This window comes from Gymnoscopelus microlampas (assembly GCF_963454915.1).
Source record: "Gymnoscopelus microlampas genome assembly, chromosome: 13".
In the NCBI taxonomy this organism is placed as follows: Eukaryota; Metazoa; Chordata; class Actinopteri; order Myctophiformes; family Myctophidae; genus Gymnoscopelus; species Gymnoscopelus microlampas.
Genome location: NC_139950.1, coordinates 32,277,369 through 32,297,596, shown reverse-complemented (window position 1 = coordinate 32,297,596; position 20,228 = coordinate 32,277,369). Strand labels below are relative to the sequence as shown.

The window sequence follows — 20,228 nt, the reverse complement described above, 5'->3', positions numbered from 1 at the left end:
CCAGCTGCCGGCAGCCAAGTTCATTGAGCGGATACACTGAAAAGTAGCCTGATTTTGTCTAACAGGGTAGTCTTTCTAAAACAGACGAGTCAAAGTACCACAAAGGGACACTTACCACCAGAAGCCTGACATTATGGCCCAAGTAAAAACGGCTCAGGTCAGTCTAATTTGTAAGTACAATAACTTACAAATCACTACAATAACTATAATAACCCATTGACCTTGGTTGAATACTGTAGTAGACAGACCAGTCCATCCAGTAGACTGGATGGTTGGTTGGAGATTTCAACTTGATAATCACCAGAGCAGCAGAGCTCATGTTTTTTTCTTTTTTTTTGTAGATAACTCAAGCAAAAATGTGACAAGAGTGCTCACATTTATTGATTTGTTGTTGCTATGCCGAGTTATTGACAACAATAAAAGTCTATTCAAGATGATGTGTAATCCTTCACATGATGTGGATCAAAGTCCTGGCTTTATTTTTTAAAGATATTTGTGGGGCTTTTCTGCCTTTTATAGAGGAGATGGACAGGAAACAGTCAGGAAGAGAGAGATGGGGAGAGACATGCCGTAAAGATCATCGGGAGTGGGACTCGAACCTGCGATGCACTGTCAGGCTACATTAGAGCCAAGATGCCAGGACCGCTGGCTTTCTTTCAGATCTGCAATATCATGTCAGATAAAATTGGGATGTTTATCAGCCTGCAATGCCTGATTTTACATCCACTGTCAGTGTCTGATCCAAAATGTATTATTCAAAAGTGGTTAAAAAGAAAAGAAAAAACGAGAACATAGAAGTATAAAAAGCGACTTGGAGGTTTGGAAATATGCTCTGCAGTATTTGACTACGGATATCTCCTTCACACAGTTAGATCACTAACAAAACAATTATTTTACTTATGGGAGATGTCATCAATTATTTGTGGTGTCTGTATGAATAGGCAGTGCTGGAGTAAGCACACTGAAACCGCAAATAAAGTCAGTCAGGCTAACAGAGATACAGTATCAGTAATTGGCCAATGTAAATATGCAACAATGTACATATGTTAAATGTGAGTGCAGGGAAAGAAGAAAATGTGAAACTGACAGTGTTTTATTAGCACTCAATTAGCATGAAAGCTAATAACTAAAGGGCTTTCAGTGAGTTATGACTCTAGGCTGATACACAGTACCATCACGTGCTCTAGTCATCTTGACTTTAACAGTTGTCTCTGGCAACAGCACACCATCATACTTTGTAACTTGGTCATAAGGAGGTGTTGCTGGATGAAAATAACAGCTAAATATTTCAATTGAAAATCTGTTTTCCCGGCAAGTGGCACAGTCGTACAACAAAGCAAAAATACGATTTAATGCGGCTATGAGATTTCCAATGTGAAGGCAGCTGTGTGTTAATGGTGGCCTGCATGCTCCAGAGAAAGTCTTTGGAAATGGAAGGAATGACCTGAGTGCTACAACCACAACCGATGCCCAGTAAAGCCTCGTCTTTCCCCTCTCTTTCTTCACTTCTCCAGTCCAGCCCTCCTCTACTCCTCTCGCCTCTCCCCTCCTCTTCTTCCTCTTCCCTTACCTCCCTCCTTGCCAACCATCTGCTCCCCCCACTCCCTCTCTGTCTCCTCCTTTTCCCTTTTTGTGCAGTTACTTCTCTCTCTTATTCTCTTCTCTTCTCCCTCTCTCCTCTTCTCTCGTTCTCCCCGCATCCCCTCCTATGTTTGTGCGGGTCTGTTCTTCCCTCCCCTCTGGTGACTTGCAGTGAGGAAAGGAAGCCTCTCCCTTTCCCCTCCTCCTCTCAACGCATGTTGTTCGTGCTGCATGTTTTGCTTTACAGTCACCAATATAATGGTCACAATATGCCTGTTTTATCCTGTCATATTGTATTATAAAACCCAGTCAGTGATTATGGGAAAGGCTTAATTTTCAATTATTTGAGCATTTTTTATAAATGTGGTATGATGTCTTTAATGTAGGCTGGTGGAGGTTTTCCAGCGCATTGAAGGCTGGAACAAGCTCTCGACACAAAGAGCGCATTGGGAAGTGTTATGTTAGATTTTCACGTACAAGCCGTCCTCCTCATAAGAGAACGATAGGATTCAGGTTAAACATCCAAGTTTAGATTATTTCCAAGAATAAAGTGGTATCACACCATATTACTTTGGCTTTGGCTATTATAGTCCACTAACACAAACACACACAGCTACACAAGTGTTCATGTTTATTACCAAAGTGAACTCCGCACAATTTTTACAATGAATAGACCCTGTCAGAGAATATATACATTTTTACATCTTGAATCATCATGCATTGTTTTTTCAGATTTTCCCACCCAGCTCTGATCCTGGCTCACTCTCGCAGCATGACATCACCAAATGACTCATGACTCACAGCTTTTATAATAAAAGGCCTTGGTGTGAAAACCAGCATATCATGGAGGCTTGTGGACTAGTCAAAAGTGGGGATATGGGGATCGATTGTTTGTTTCCTGACATACAGGAAGCAATAGGATTGACCTAAACCGGCAAGTCTCAGACATTCTGTAGTCTTGGTGCACTAAAGCAGGCAAATGGCCAAGCTAACGAATGGATTTCCATTTTAATACTTTGCCTATGTGCCCCTCGAGACAGTATTAAGCATGAGACAAATTGGGGGGGACAAAACCTTGGCGTGGAATGCTTTTAGCCTTCTCCCACTCTCTTCTTACCACTTCTATCTTGGTCCGCTACCTGATATGTTAGATTTCAGATTTGGCTACAGATGTGCATAGCTGAGTGTGTGCTTCATGTGTGGCTTCTTGCAGTTTTCCTGTTTCAGCTTCAAATATTACTGCTACATGCGGTGCTTCTATGGTTGAATGGTTAGAGAGCACTGACCATATTCATGACATTTCCTGTTGGAGTCCGAGCAGGCATATAGTTTCACAGCCAGTACAAACACTAACTAACTGCTTTTGTATCAGAAGTTACCTTTGGTCATACCAATATTAGTTTGTCAGTTCAGAAGGCTTGAAAGAAGTGGCGGTGAATAGTTAACACCCAAAGCAGTGTGGAGAGCACAGAGAGGACTTAATAATGCCACTTGAGAAGGACGACATCTTTGTTCAACTGGTCCACTAACTTGAACTTGGATCATAGCTAGTTTGCGCTGTTGACCGTCCACCTGTAACCTTGTCATTAACTCCATCCTCACTTCCCCTGGCTCCCTCAATCTCCCATCTGTTTCCTGTTTGAGTTTCTCCCTCTACTTATCGGACCTGTGTGTCCGACTTTCCTCCCCGTCATTTTAGCAATAGTGTCCCTGTGTCTCCTTGGGGCGTTCTCTACTCCTCTCCTTTCCTCCTCCCCTGGCAGTAACAAGTCAATCTATTGTGCTTAGTTGGTTCCCACTAGTGGTTTCATAGTGGAGGACGTTAATGGTGATGATAATTGCCGTTACTGATTTCCCTGTCATTAGAGGAGCTGCACACAAAGAAGCTGCTGAAATGCACCTATTGTTGTGATTTGATATCAACATAGGAACAGGAAATGGGTGGACTATCTGTGTGTGTGTTTGTGCTTGAGAAAAATTGGTGTCTTGGGAGAGAGTGCACTGGACTCTCTTCCTGGTTCTCCCTGTTGGTTTCAGTCTCAATCTCCATGTTGTTGTTTTTGGTGGGGTCTAGAGATGCATGTCCTAGCCGTTTTCCTTGTTCATGAATCTTATTTAATATAAAACTGAATATCCAAACACACACCACAGAGGAGTTCCGCTTTGACAGCCCACTTAATGTTGTTTCTGGATGTGATGTGAAATGAAGAATGTGAAATATCTGATTTAATCAGTATTACTTCCTTGCAAAACCAGGGGCAGTGAGTTCAAGTAGGGTCTTTACATTACATACTGTAGAGCGTCTGCAGCACAAGTTTCTAGTTGGGTTACACTTATGTACTGGCCAAACATCTTCTACATCCTGTCTGATGAAGTAAAAAAAATCTGCCAAAACCACATGTCCTGACAATCTCTACTCAGGCCATCACCAATCTTAGTGAGCAGTCAATGTGTTAGCGAGCATTTGTGTACTTTAACAACTTAAGCTCTATATACTTCAGTTGGCCGGGGGTCCCCCAGGGGTCTACCCTTGGTCCTCTCCTTTTTAGCGGCGCTAGCCGCTCTATACCTTTAGGTATAGAGCGGATCCTGCTCTATACCTGACTTTGTCCGTGTTCACCGTCAACGTTCTGATTGGTCAGACCCGTCAACGTTCTGATTAGTCAGACCCGTCAACGTTCTGATTGGTCAGACCTGTCAACGTTCTGATTGGTCAGACCCGTCAACGTTCTGATTGGTCAGACCCGTCAACAAAGTGATTGGTCAAGCTTCACGTGACACATGGCTATAAACACATTATAAACACATATCGATGACAAAATGTATCAAAGGCGCCACTACCTTCACACAGGGTGTGATTTTTTCCCTCTTTTCACCGAAAACAGACGATCTACAAGCTCACAGCGTGTTGTAAGCTTGTAGATGTGCTATTTATTTTATTATGACACAGAGGCCCAGAATGGGACTCTAGGGTTCATCTGGTTAAACAGACATTTTGAGACCTTCTTGACGGGACTGGCCCCTCACATTGAGTCACTAATGAAAAAAAACATCATATGACCGATGACACGCTTCTCATTCTCTCATTCTCTGCTTCTCTGTCCGTCTGTCATGTGGCTCTGTCCATCATTACACGACGAATAGTAATTGGTACTATTTCCTAAGGTACTTTCCTCTGTGAGAGATGTGTGTGAGCGTTTGGAGAGGAAGTGAGGGTAGGTCTGTCTAAACTCAATAGAGGGAAATGACAAAGACAGACCTAAGCTTTCCAATTCCTTTTCCTACTGGCTTAACAATTGACCTTTACCTTGAGCAAGAGGACTAGTTGAAGGTTCCTTATACTGTAAGGCTGTTCTTGCTGAAGTTCGTTGTTGCCCATTGCAGTGCAAACTGTACACTACTGCACTGTACTGTAGTTCCTGTTAACGTGTGTTTACTACTGTGAAGTTATGTCTAGCAATGCTGCATCCTGTCTAGTACCACAATAATACAATTTGTCAAATACTGTAGAAAAGGCAATTTTATTACACACAAAAATATCTTGGTCTATTGTGTAATAAATATTCTATTAAACAACATAACAAATCCTTTTCTGTGTAGCCTTCACGTATGATCTGAATGCACAGAATTTGAGTTCATCACAAAATGATTAATTTAGAAAAACTTAAGGTCCTCCTGTCTATGGAAGAATCCAGCATTTTCAGGCAAAGTTCAGTTTAAAATAAGCCAGGACACCAAACATTGGTGGTGCTGAGTATTGTTTTTAGTGTGTGATTTAGTGCCATTGAAGGGAGACTGTTAATGCAGAGGCAGAAAGAAACCTCCCACTGCCTAAAGACCGAGGAAACAGCGCACCTCCTCTCTTTCCTCTGCAAGGTTCCGGCATGTAGGGAGCACACACGCATAAAGTACATACACACGCAAGAAATAGGCGGACAGGCAGACTTCTAACTTTCCAACAGGAAGGGGAGGAGCCAGGGAAGGACAAGAATCGAGCCAAGATACACACACACAGTCACGCACACACGCACGCAGTCACACACGCACACAGGAAAAAAAAAAGTGCAATGGGGGAAAACAGTTTCCATTTCATGTTGTAATGTATATAAGGAAAACCTGTTATTTTAAAGTGGACTAATGAAAAGCTATCCATCCTTATCACTCACTTCCACGCTAAATTTAAATTGTGCTAAAGATCCAAATGATCCCCCTTTTCTCACAGAATCCAATAGCTTGTTGCTTAAGCAAGTCACATTCTTCCTCCTTCACTATAACTTCGGGGATTAATAAAGTATATCTTGACAGATACAGTATGGGTCCAATGCTTATGCCTATATTTATGGGCTCAAGTTGTCAATATTTGATAGTTGTTGTAGAGATGTTGTTCAGATACCTGCAACTTGCGTATCGGGTAGACTGGCATACTCGCTGTTACGGATATCAGCATTTTAGGCAGTATCAGCAGCTTTTTCCGATACTGTTATCGGTGTCGGAACAACTCTAGATAGTTTGTTCCAATATTAAAGTTAATTGCAACTGTAATAACACCCGGGATCCAAACCCGGGTCTCGCACATGGGAAATCAAACCAAACATCTACCGCTCATGCAAGAGCAGAGGGATTCCACCCAGGTCGGCTATGGGAGATATGAGCTTTTGAGCTTCAGGCAGGGCTAGTCGTAAACAAATAGGTGTCTATTCCAACACTAGGGTCTAAATTTCTTAACCCATTAAAGCCGGGAAAGCATCTGTGTCATTTTAGATTTTTGCGTTGGCTATTCAAAAACAGCAGATATACGAACTCGCAGCGCGGCACTATTTTTGAACATTTTTGAAAAATCTCGAAAGTGTGAGAACTGCTGGTTTAGAAGGCATAGAATAATCGGCCTCAGGTCTTAATGGGTTTAATGGAAGAGTAGTGAGACCTGCTGCAGGCACGCTGTGCTGTTGGAATGCATTTCCCAACAAGTAAGCTGATCACTGACGTGTGTGTGTGTGTGTGTGTGTGTGTGTGTGTGTGTGTGTGTGTGTGTGTGTGTGTGTGTGTGTGTGTGTGTGCGTGTGTGTCCTTTAGTGGATGGATTGGAGAAAACATCCTCACTGGCCAACTGTGATGTGGTGGTGGGCAGCGCCACTCCGGCCCAGAATGCACCGGGCGTGCGGCAATCGCGTGGGAAGCTCTCGACGCTAGGGAAACTGTTCAAACCCTGGAAATGGAGGAAGAAAAAGACCAGCGACAAGTTCCAGGACCTCTCCAAAGGTTGGTGCATGAGTGTGTGTGTGTGTGTGTGTGTGTGTGTGTGTGTTCTTCTACTACGTCTTGACTGTACAAAAAGCAAGTCCTTTTTGATTGAATGAGTGTATGCCTAATGGATTTGGCTCACACAGCAACAGTGGATATCTCGACCGCAAGACAGTTTGTAATAAACTAAAAAATATTAGTGGTGTGAACAATACCACTGTCTCATGATTCTTGATGGAGCTTTTAAATGAACGATCAAGGATGATTACAACACTACTGCACAACATGCTGGTTGTGCACAAAATATCTGTCGAAAAGAATCAAATAAATCAAAACAGGAGAACATATTTTATAATTATTGCAAAGTGGACAACATCATGTATCACGGTTTATATTACCCTCTCAAAAGAATGGACGTATTCATTTCAATCACTGTCGACCAGTCATGTATTACAATAGACCCTTTTCACAGCAGCCATATTGACACCAAATAGTACGGTTAACACAGGTGTTACCAATGGTGCTAATTAAAGTTCCATTCCATTTAGCGAGGCAGAGCCTTTCCAGTGAGCCAACATGCAATAGCAGCACCCTGACTCCGTAATTATTACCATAGTATCACCTGTGTTTACCCAAAGTATTTCATGTAAAAATGCTGCTGTAAAGGTCTATTTGTTTAAAATGTTGTCAAAATTGGGTTAAGGACTGAAAAGCAACTGAAGACAATAAAAGAAAGCAAAGACTCTTCCCCTGTTTTATGGCCAGTCAGTTATCTGATCTTCCCTCTATTATGTTTCCATATTTAGGCGTCATACTTGCCTGTCTTGCCTAGTTGGTCTCAGGTTACCGTCCAGGTATGAAAGTTACAGGGACACAGATAAAAGAGAGAGGGTGAAGTCAGGTGACATGTAAAAAAAAAAAGACCTCCTGTCATGTTTCTGTCACTGACATCTGCCCACTAGACATAGACGTAAGTGAGAAAGACAGTGTTAAGAGAGAACTGAATGTGTGTAAGAGAGTGTGAACAGCATACAGTATGAGACTAGTCTTGCCCTGAGGCTAAAGTTGTATACAGTCCACGGTAGAATTCAGAGAAGGTGACATATTATATAGTCAGGTTTTTAGCCTGTGCATAGTAAGCCACAGCCAGCAACATCAGTGTTAATTTAACTCTGGGAGTGTGCAAATGTAAACAATTATGTTTCTACACTCTTCGAGTAATAAATGGATAAATTAACACTGAGAATTGTACTGTATAGGTCATTCATTAGTTATTATCATAAATTGTCCATCTGTAATCAAGTATTAAATCTCTTCTCAAAACATACTTTTATGTGAAATAGGTTTTATTTTCCATGCCTTATTTCTCTCTCTCTCTCTCTCTCTCTCTCTCTCTCTCTCTCTCTCTCTCTCTCTCTCTCTCTCTCTCTCTCTCTCTCTCTCTCTCTCTCTCTCTCTCTCTCTCTCTCTCTCTCTCTCTCTCTCTCTCTCTCTCTCTCTCTCTCTCTCTCTCTCTCTCTCTCTCTCTCTCTCTCTCTCTCTCTCTCTCTCTCTCTCTCTCTCTCTCTCTCTCTCTCTCTCTCTCTCTCTCTCTCTCTCTCTCTCTCTCTGTAATTAATTTGATCATTATATTTATTTATTGTATGTTCTCCTGTTTCCACATTTATGTATTTTATTTCCTTTAATGTCTATGTACTATGTGTCCTGTTTCAGTTATACTTTGTTTCATGTCCAGCTTATAAGCAGTTGCATGTTTTAAACAGTGCTGTAGTATTCAGTTCTAGGGAGAAAGAACCTCTTGTTTTCCTCCTCTGTATTTCTATGTAAAATGTCTGAAATGTTTGTCTTTCAGTTCTAGAGAGGAAGATCTCCACCCGGCAGACCAGAGAGGAGCTCATCAGAAGAGGAGTACTCATCGCTGATCAAGGTTCATCTGCCACTCATCCACTTATTATTACGCCCAATTCACACCAGCAGGGGCACAACATTGGCACTTTCTGATTGAGCATCGAGTTTCAATGAAAGGTCTATGGAGACGAGTGCCTCAACATTTTTCCACAGCGCTGGGATGCTCGACAGCGAAAAGCATAGCTTCAATGTTGAGAAAACCTAAACGTTGCTGCTAGTGCACTAGTGTCCAACCAATCATGGTCAAATGCCCCAGGCGTCCCTGGCCGACACCATGGATTCCCTCTAATGTCATTTAATGTACTGTAGACCCACCCTGACCTCACCTCAAGTGTGAAGTAAGAGCAAAATGACGTGAATACGGATTGATTTTGTGTTCATGTAGGCATGGCTAATTTCAACTGTAAGTAAAGGCTGCGCTGGGGAAACTCCACGGACACATGAAAACAATGATTATGTTTAGGCATGGGTTTGGTGTGGTTAAGGTTTGGTGAACGTTCATCATGTGATAGCAGCGTTAACGTACAGTATGTACGTCTGTACACCAAATGGATCCATTCTAGATTCTACCCATTGGATTCACCTGATGTCCCAGGTCTATCTCTAACTTGATTACACTGCTTGGATAAAAGCCAGCAGTACTCCATGTCCAGCAGGACTGGAGTTGTGAACCCCCAGAAAAAGAGATTCTCATATCCCAGATAAACTGCTGATCACACTCTGTTTGCTATCCTTCAGATGAGCCGGTCGGCAGTGAAAGCCTGAACGGCCATGCCATGCCCGACGGGACTTCAGAGAAAGTGAGAGTGGACATTGAGTTGCCAGAGACGCCATCAGAGGAACACACCATTGGGCCACATAGCACTGAGGATTCAACAGGTGACTGCAACAATTTACCAGCTTCTGTAGGACTGTGTCCAGGGGCATGCATACTGGGGCCTTAAGCCAAATGTATGGTCTGTCACACAACAATGTCACTCATCAATAACCAAAATAATTAAGTCTGCACACTGGGTCATGAGTGGATTTTAGTGAGTAGATGTGCATGCTTTTCAAGCTAACAAGCTAGGCTTGTTAGCTTGAAAAACATGTTTATTTTTTTATTGTTTTACAAAGGACACCATTGTGAGATTGTGTGTAAATTAGGCTTTACACATGGCATCACCCATGGTTTTACACTGGATTTTAGATGCTGTGCCTTAGATTAGCCATTTATGGGTGCAGTGTTCATTGCATGGTTTCCTGATGCTGGATTAATGACCAATTCTAGGACATGGAGTGGTTAGTAGGCCAGGTAGCAGGTTAGCACTTAGCAGGTCTTAAGACCAATTTCCATACTTACCACAAATGGTGAAACTACATTGAGATATATATTATTTTTGATATCCTCTCTTATAGACTGTGAACTGTTTGTGTACCAGCAGTAAACTGAATGACATTGGTTCCTCTTTGGGAGCCTTGACCTTGGCTAATGTGTTCAAATAGATATACCCATTATAAGCCTCTATAGCAGGCATGCACAGGCTGAATAGAGCAATAATCATGACCTAATGCCTTCCCCTACCTCAGGAGACCACCCACTGGTCTACTATCTGATGCCGCTAAAGTGTTTTACTGTTTTCATCTCAATCCTGTTAGCATTGAACTCGTAGCCATTAGGAGACCTGTTTGCCTTTTTGTCAATATCCCAAAAAAGGCAGCGGTGTAGAGCATAGCAGACACATGGACATGACTAATGCACTAGCAGCCCGGGTGGCGCAGGGGTAAAGTACCTGCGCACCAGTGAACACAATTAGCTATGTTCACGGATGGGAAGACAGCAGGGGAGGGTGATCTCTGTTGTTGCACTAGTAGCGACTCCTACAAGTTAGTCGGGCGACTGTTCAGCAAGGAGCAGAAATAGGACAGTGTGTTCCTCTACATGCATTAAGCCCTCCCAGCTCCCGCTGAAGACATGTGGTTGTCTACACCCTTCCCAGACCAAACTGTAGGGGCTGGCACTGACAGGGAGTATATATGTACATTTGGGGAATTAGCAAAGTGACTACCGGTAACTTGTGGAGGAACATTTTAAAAGAAATAATAAATAAACAACAAATTAAAAGACATTAAATGCAGAATGCACTAGTAAATGCAGAATGCACTAGTAAAGACACACACGCGCGCGCGCGCACACACGCACACACGCACGCACACACACACACACACACACACACACACACACACACACACACACACACACACACACACACACACACACACACACACACACACACACACACAGTTTTCAAGCCTGCAGAGGTTAACAGTACGAAAACATCATATTCACAAAACATCACAGGAGGCTAAAAGGTAGCCAAGTGGAAAATGTGTTTTAAAATGACCTCCTCCTACAGAACTACAATTCCCAAAGATGAGATGTTCTGGACTAGAGATCAATATCATCCACTCTCACCACTGGCTGTGTACAAAATCACTCCCTAGCCTACTGCACTATAGTGATTACGAATGTATAATGATAAATATTATACCCGATAGCGGACTGATTTATCCCACAAGGCATCGTGAAAAGTAGGGTACAACCGATGGTCACTATGGCGAACCCTAGTATATACCATCATGCATTGCGTTGAGAGAAGAAATTTGACTTTTATCTGGCACACGACAGCAATAACTTAATTAACGGTGACCCGACTTGTTTTTGTTTTTTGTATGTGTTTTTTATTTAGCAGATGAGTTCACTAATAGTCCCCTACATACAACTCCCTGTAGAGGGAGTACTGAATGAGTCAGTGATTTTAGACACAGCCATTGGGCACCTCTCAGTCTCCTCTCTCTTCATCTCCTCTTCTTAACTGCCTACTTGTCTGCTGACCTGTTTGTGCTTCTATTTTTTCCTATATCCTTAATACGTAATTTTTCCTTTTGGCTAACCGTAACCTCCACCTATACATTTTACCTCCCTCTTCCTCCAACCCGCTCAGAGAGACGCAATACTAAACCCCTTCCTCGGGGTAGCCAGGCGCGGCCACGAGAGGTTACTACTAAAAAAATGCACGCCGCCACGTTACCCGCCTCTTCCAAGCCTGTAGGCAGCGCTACGGGCACTGCACGGCACAGGGACGGTGCCTCGGGTGTTAAAAAGACAGCTAAAACCACAGGCAAAACAGGCACAGCCGCACAAGCTAAAACGAACCCTCGGAGTACTAACAACACTAGTCGCGGGACTGGTAAGTGGGACCTCGGCTGATTGGGACTGGAGCCTGTACGTTTGTCTGTGTTCATCTCTGTCTACACCAGTGGTTCTCAAACCTTTTCATGTCAAGGACCCCCAAAATGATATGTATTTGGCCACGGATTCCCATCTCAAAATATTTTGTCCCAGGGACCCCCAGAAGCAAAGATTTGAGTTACAAATGTTGGCTTTAAAAATATATATATTAAAAGATTTGCACAAATTTTCAAGATCTTTCAAAAATAGCAGATCTACAAGCTCATAGCGCGGCACTCGATGCCACGCTATGAGCTTGTATAACTGCTATTTTTGAATAGCCAAAGTATAAAATATGGATAAAGGGGTTGAAATGATTGTGACGCTTTATTAAGACATTTTGCTGGGGACCCCCTGGTACCCCCCCAAGGACCCCTGGGGGTCCACGGACCGCACTTTGAGAACCAATGGTCTACACAGTAAAATCCTCAGTGTTCATTTAACTCGTAAGAGTATGGAACCTCACTCGTCTGAGTTCAATTAAGACCAAGGATTTTCCTGTGTATGTGCCAGCAAGTCTGCCTGTTTGTGGAATGCACCTGTCTTACTTTCTGAAAATAAGGAAGTCTCCAGACTCGCCATGCATCCCCAACGTGTTTGTGAAACCATGTTTTCGTGACCCTCCTACAAGTGGTAGTGCCCGTGCTTGCTCATCTGTGACAACTGTCAACTGGTTGTGTCCGTATAGTGCTAGTTAATCCCCTTCCTTCTTTCTTGTAAATGCTCCCTCTTTATTTGAAAGGGCTTCATGTCAAGTGAGTAAGCAAAGGAAATGATTGTCTCCGACAGGCTGAAGGCGTGGCCGAGACTATGTTTTGCACCCTGTCCGTTCGTCCTTGTGTGTGTGTGTGTGTGTGTGTGTGTGTGCGCGCGCGCGTGCGTGTGCGTGTGTGCGTGTGTGTGTGTGTGTGTGTGTGTGTGTGTGTGTGTGTGTGTCCGTCCGTCGGTCTGCGAGCAGCTAATCTCTGGCGAAACTGTGCACACACACTCCTTGGATGCCAGAACAGAACCGCTGCCCCAAATTTCTCAGATCGGCTTGTTATAGCGCCACCAGCGGGCCGATTTATGCAAAAAAAAGTAGAAGATCTCTAGTCTATAGTCAAGTGATGAAGACAGATCTGTCCGATTTTCCATATTCTATCCTGATTGGCCCACAATAACCTACCTGACCTGGCAGAGACTCAGTGCCGGCCCTGAGCAATTTTGTACTCTATCCACAATTTTGCCTTGTCAAGTCAAAGAGTTAATAATATAGCCTAAATAAGGCTATTTCTCAAATACAAATAACTAGGATATCATGCAAAAGCCAAATTGAAAACAAAACTATTAGACTAATTAATATGAAGAATTTGCATTGGGCGTTAGCTAAGTAGATAGCATGGTGTTTTATTCTCAATAAGAGTAATCTCCTGTCATGCACGCAGAGAGAGAGAATGGCAACTATCTCTGGTCCATAGCGTAGCGTAGGAGAACTCTAATGTGGACCAGAGCTAGGCAAGAAATGTGACTTAAGCGCTATTCTGACAGTATTGTGCATGTTGTTGGCTCGTTGCCAAACACATGGTTGACTGTTGACTGCACAGTATGTTATACTGTACTGTCTGTACCATTGCAATTAATGAACAGGTTTCTGTTTGGGATGAACCCAGCACTCTTTACATTATCTGGAATGCATCCTTCTAGCAATAAAGGTCTTAATATCTTTAGTTTGAGACACTTGAGGTAACGTGATCACCATCACAGACTGCAGTTCATGGCTCTAGCTGACTCTAATCAGACAGTTTATTAATCTCAGCTGTGCGTGTTTCTTTTAAAGTGGTTTTGCACCCTGAATGCGCACACACACACACACTAATGCTTGTAAACAAGAAACCTGTCTTTAGACGAATCCACGGAGCGTTGCATGTACGGTAGCTGTGGTGTCGTGGTGCGGAGCGGCACCCGCTTGGCGGCGCAGTTATGATTGCCGCTCTGTGGATTCGCCTATACTGTACATCCTCTGTGTTGCCACAGAGAGTGAAAAACCGAGAAGGTAGAACATAGTAAAAATCCTCAAAGTTAATTTAACTCTGATTCTGCCACACTGTTGAAACTGAAAGGTTCTCAACGCCAAATCAAATGGGTTCATATCTGAGCCAAGTCCGAGGAACACTTTTTCTAGTTCCCTTTCAGTCTGTGAGAAAGCAGAAGTGAAGAAAAATCTTTATGTACACACTTCTCTATTTGTAAAATACTGCAGTGAATGACTGTACAGTACATATTAGTTTGTGGGCTGTGTGTTTGGACACCTACATGCATGCTTGCATGGGTGTGGTTTAAATTCTGGCATGATGTTAGGCAAGATTTTGTCAACATTGGGGTATATGTTACTGCACGTGTGTGTGTGTGTGTGTGTGTGTGTGTGTGTGTGTGTGTGTGTGTGTGTGTGTGTGTGTTTCACCCACAGCATGGTTTAAACTATCTGGTACAGACCCTGGAGTAGTGCATGACATGTGATGTGTATAGGCATTCATGGAGACTTTTTTTATGTGTAGTCTCAGGAAATTGTACAATAGCAACTTCATATCTGTTTAGAGAGCCTTCTAGTCATCACCCCTGTCCTCAGGCTGAGCTTGAGAATCCACAATGGGTGATTCACTGTTAAGTGCATCTTTGCTACGCTACTTTATGTGTCCTCTGTGCCAAAGGGCTGTGCAGTTCTGATTTGAAAATTATTAATTGGAAGCCAAGGTTTTTCATGGCTGATAGCATGATGTCATCAGAGGACAGCATCTGTTGTTTATCTGTGTATTAAATGTAGAAATTACATTGGAGTTACATTTACATCTGATTTGCTGTAGTATTTTAGTACAGTGAACTCTACAATATGATAGCCTCAATCTCTCTTTTCTCTGTTTCTCTCCCGTTCTCCTATTCTTCTCAGCCAAAACTTCCCATCCAAAGAAGTCGGGAGGCGCAACAAAAAACACCTCCTCCTCTGCTTCCACCCCTCGTTCCCGGGCGTCCAAGGAGGGAGCCGGAGCAGAGGGGAGGACCACCAACCGCAAATCGGAGACTCCCAGCTCCTCCCCTTCCTCTTCTGTAATTCCCAGGCCCTCTCCGGAGGTCGCTAGCGTTCCCGGAGGGCTCAGGTCCCAGCCCCCTGCCTCAGCCGCCCAGATCACCACACCTGTAGCTTCACCTCCTGGGGCAGAGGGAAACCAGGCGGATACCCACCCCGCCCCAGAGCCCCAGCCCACTCACAATGCCTCCTCTGCGGGAAAGGAGGTCAATGGCCACTGCATGCCCGCAGATCGGACTCCTCACGTCAACACTACCACAGAGGACACCTCCTTCACAGAGGGAGAGACAGACGGCTCCTCAAAGGAGGAGAGACGGGGGAGGGCGAGAGGGGAGGGAGGGGACCGGGACGAGGGAGCAGGAGAAGATAAGAATACAGGTGGAACAGACTCTACTGTACAGAACAGCCAGAGGTAAGCTCTCTTGGAGGGACACTCACGTTAATAAAAATGTCAAGAGTCCCATGTCATACAATGGCCAGTATAGAAGTACGTTTTTTTTTAAAGATTTCAATTTTCTTACCCTAATTACAACGATTTGATTAGGCAGTTGATTTCAGTGAAAAGTGTGACTATTCCTGTTATTTTGTGGGTGTGGTAACAGAGTAAATATGCAGTTACAGTACATTTTTATATCTGCATGGAACATGATCAGGGTTGAGCAATTTCAGAGACATCTTGAAACCATTACATTTCTCTGGAGCCTCCAATCTCTCTGTCTGTCATGTTTTAAATCAAGTTGAGTTGACTCCAAATGTATTGTAACTGTGTCCTCCAGGCCATCAGAGGGTGACACTGAGAAGAAGCAGGTGAACGTGGACCAGGCTGAGGTGACTCTGATCCCTGACCAGCGGAGGGACAGCCAGGCTAGTGACTCTGACTCGGACGGACCGATCTTGTACCGCGACGAGGAAGAAGAGGAAGAAGAGGATGAGTTCACAAGCAGTATGGGACCAGCTTATTCTTTTTTAATCACAGCATTGTATATAAGCATACAGTAATAGCAAATCACAAAGGCTACATGTCACCCATAGTCACTCATGAACACATGTTGGATACTCATCAGAGATGTGCAACGTCATGTATCAGAGTGGATTGGAGAAGAGGTTATGGGAAAGACAGAGGACATGTTACGATTTACGGAAAATGAACAAACGCTCGCCCACTGCTGGGCTCCTCTTGAACTTAGAAAAGTATTTATTGCACCCTCAAAGTGCAGTGTGACGTTCCTTCATCAGACAGTCTGATGAAGGGTGTGTGGACCGAAACTTCACACTGCACTTTAAGGATGCAATAAATACTTTTCTTCAAATGGAGCCCAGCAGTGTGCAAGCGTTTCTACGTTTTCTTTATTATTATTATTTTTCGCTCAGCACCTGCCCAATCATGGGTGTGGATGTGCACGTCTTTTGTCTCTTTCAACAATTTACTATTTAGGCATTCCAGAACGACTTAGAAAGTGCAAGATCGGAATAAATGGCATGAACCCTAGTCAACAAACAACATGGTAAATGGTCAATAGAGTGCTGAGAAATCAATGATGTACTACAAAGTAACTACTGTAGGGTACGAGGTAAACATCAAACCTAGCATGTGTCTAAAAAACATGCTATGGATAGCATTTGTGGACAGGCAAACAGTCGATCTACATAATATACATGATGTGTGAACAAGTAACCAACACACATATGCCTAGATAACTAGAACTAGCATCTATCAAAAATGGGGGCTAGGTTTTAGCCGGATCCTAGTCCCATTGACTTTAGGGTGACCACCTTCAAACAGACCCATTGAGGGACAGACGTACCCGTTCCGCGGGACATCGCGGGACACATGCACGCGTGCGCACTGCGCAGCGCGCGCGTGCATGAGGACCTCTTCGTTTCTTTCCAGTTTTTGGTTTCTTTATTTCGGTTTTAGGGTTAAGATTAGGGTTAGGGTAGGGTTATGTTATTTAATTCTTATTTTTGCCTGATTTTACCGATTTATTATCAAAAAAAAAATATATATATTTTTTTTTTCATATCTTATTATTATATATTTTCGGGACATTGCTCTGCTTGTGCGGGACGCGGGACAGAGGGTCCAATTTCGGGACGGTCCCGCGAATTTCGGGACGGGTGGTCACCTTAATTGACTTCCATTATAAAACACTTGGAATGTTGCCCAGGGTGTCTTAGGGAAGGGGGAGACAAACGTCCTGTGTCAGCTGATCTAATATCTAATTGTGTGGGGTGTAGGGGTAGGGGTGTAGGGGTCGATCATGCCTTGGTGGTAAGGGGGTGCCATGCCTATGTAAATGTAAGGATGTTGAAGACCAGGTGTGCCGCAGCATTCTGGATCAGTGAGCTCCTGAATGGTGCCGCCAGGGCGTACATCTCCAGGATTTTGTTTACATTTCAGACAATGACTCATGCACACTCATCGTGTGTCACAGGGAAGTAAATTGTTTAGTTGTTTGTATTATAGAAACTACAGTTAGTGGCTATCCCATTGTACTATAGCATGCAGATGGATTATCATGTAAACTTAGCGAAGCAGTTCAAAGTAGAGCCCCATCTCACTTTGACAGCTATCTTGAGAGTCTGATAGTGAGTCTGTTGGTAGGGTTGAGAGCTTTAAATATAATCTGTTACAAATGACTGATTACCCTGGTAAATTAATATATATGAATATAATAATTTGGATTATTTTATCAAAATAATGTACATGATTACCTTTTGATGACTTTCTAAATAAATGTTTTAAACCAGGATAGACAATGTCCTGATACAATACACGCCAAGTTGTAGCCTTTTTGTAAGCACCAATAATTAGATTAGTAATTGCAATTAAATTACCACATGTTCTATTTAATTGTAACTGATTAGTCACATTTATTTTGTAAGGTAATTGTATAACTCCTTTATATGTTATCCTGTCCATCGGACTCTTTTCAATACATTTCCATGCCTCCTATGGTCTTTTTCTTTTTTTTACATTAATTAATTCAGATGCCACTTTTAGAAGCCTCCCCCTCCTGCCCTTTGTCATTGCTATTACCCTCCGGGTTACTAACAGCTGGCTGCTGTGTAGATCTTATTCCAAGACCTCAAAAAGCCCGGGGACACATTTCCCTTGTGTATCTGCATTCCAGGCTCCCTGGCTACAAAGATCAGCCGGAGGGACACGCTCAACATCAAGCTGAGGAACCGGCCCAGCCAGAGAGAGCTGGAGGAGAAGAACATTCTACCACGCAGCTCAGAGACAGAGAGACTTGAGCTACGGCAACAGATAGGCTCCAAATTAGTCAGGTACAGCGCTGCACACACAAACATTTGCCACGCAGGAAACCATACTCAGTAAAATCCAGAGGGTGGACCAAATGGACTGTCCATGTTTACTCTCTGAGTTAAATTAACACTCAGGATTTTACAGTGTAGTGTATGCTGTACAAACTATATATTACGCCCACATGCCGTACATACACACACATGAATAATAGATGAAGAAGTTTACCGCGGCCACATGAACGCTAGCGTCCCTATTCTAGGCTTGTAATAATAGTAATAGGCAAACGTTCAGTTAAAATAGACGATCGGCAAGCTCGCTCACAACACGTCATAACATGGCGCGTTGCGAGCTTGTAGATCGGCTATTTTCGGTGAAGGAATTTGGTGTAGAGAGAAACAGGAGGGGGCCAAATATAAAGCCCTGGGGGACCCCGGTCAAAGATGTACAGCAGTATATAGAGTTGAGTTTTATGCCCGAGGGGAAATTATTTTTCTCTCCATTTTACGGTGGAGTGATGGGCTGCCAAGTAGCGGCGCCCTGGAGCAGTTATGTATGTAATAGCCATACATACATGTATACAATACAAAATACACACCCACACACACACACACAAACACACAAACACACACACACACACACACACACACACACACACACACACACACACACACACACACACACACACACTTACTGACAGTGGAAATAGCCACATACTGTACATAAATAAGGAAGTATTAGTTACATACACAGATACATTTTCCACATGCATACGGTAGACATGTAATTACTGTATATCTACAAATACACACACACACGCACACACACACACACACACACACACACACACACACACACACACACACACACACACACACACACACACACACACACACACACACACACACACACACACACACACACACACACACACACACACACACACACACACACACACAGTTCTTCTCTCAGCTGTAGCTGCAGGTCTCAGCCTTCATCATAACATAACACTACGATTCACACTGACATTTCTAACTGGTCACGATTATCCACAGCTGTTAAATATTCCCTCCCCAGCTGCGTCATGGCTATTTGATCACGTTTGGCTTCGTGCATTCATACTTGGTGAAGTGGACCAGAGGTGTTGGGATTGTTGGGGGTTTTATAAACACTGTTTAATGTGAAGGTTAATAATAAAATGGTGAAAGGTTATCGTTTCATGTTTAATTCGTTTCCTGTCTCCCACCAGAGCCAGACTACAGCGTGTGAACATTTTATGATCGCAAGGTGTTATGAATGAACCCGATGTTATGACGAACATGTAATGATTCGTCTTTATTCTCTCGCCAGGCGTCTCAGTCAGAGACCTTCCCTTGAAGAGCTGGAGCAGAGGAATATTCTGAAACGTGAGTTACAGTGAATTGAGTTAATATTCCAAAGCTCACATGTGCATCTCCAAGCCTTTCAGTGAGTTTTGTCCTAGCCTCAAATAATGCTTGCTTGATAATTGATATTTACAATGTCCTTGACAGCGGGAAGGTTTTTCTTTTGTTTCGTTTCAGCAAATAACGAATGGTTGAAATATAACGTGTAACCCAATGCACTAAATAGTACAGTATTCCTTTTACTTTAGTCTTTATTTAATCAGGCAAGGTAAAAAATACCACTGTTAAATTTGTCTTTGTCTGGGCCTTATCAGACCATTTCAAGATACATTTATGCTTTGAGCAATAAGTGCTGAACAACACTTTTTCCCAGTAGTTCCTCCGCGATTCCTCCGGAATGACACAATAGGAATTTACTATGTCCAATGCTAAATGTTACCACATTTCCTTTGGTAAATCAAACATGTTAGTCAGTCAAGCTATTGTTAAGCTCTATTTACAATGTATTTACGC

The 20,228-nt window shown here is 43.1% G+C and overlaps 1 protein-coding gene across 2 annotated transcripts in view; it reads left to right on the top strand.

Moving 5' to 3' along the window:
* Positions 1-20,228, top strand: part of phactr2 (phosphatase and actin regulator 2) — a 51,511-nt gene that overhangs the window by 21,405 nt on the left and 9,878 nt on the right. For both annotated transcript variants that reach the window (XM_084076857.1, XM_084076858.1), the window contains exons 2-8: positions 6,655-6,840; positions 8,675-8,749; positions 9,469-9,609; positions 14,925-15,474; positions 15,839-16,005; positions 18,197-18,353; positions 19,681-19,736. In XM_084076857.1, the coding sequence (XP_083932983.1) occupies positions 6,655-6,840; positions 8,675-8,749; positions 9,469-9,609; positions 14,925-15,474; positions 15,839-16,005; positions 18,197-18,353; positions 19,681-19,736 (1,332 nt within the window). The remainder of the gene's footprint in view (positions 1-6,654; positions 6,841-8,674; positions 8,750-9,468; positions 9,610-14,924; positions 15,475-15,838; positions 16,006-18,196; positions 18,354-19,680; positions 19,737-20,228) is intronic.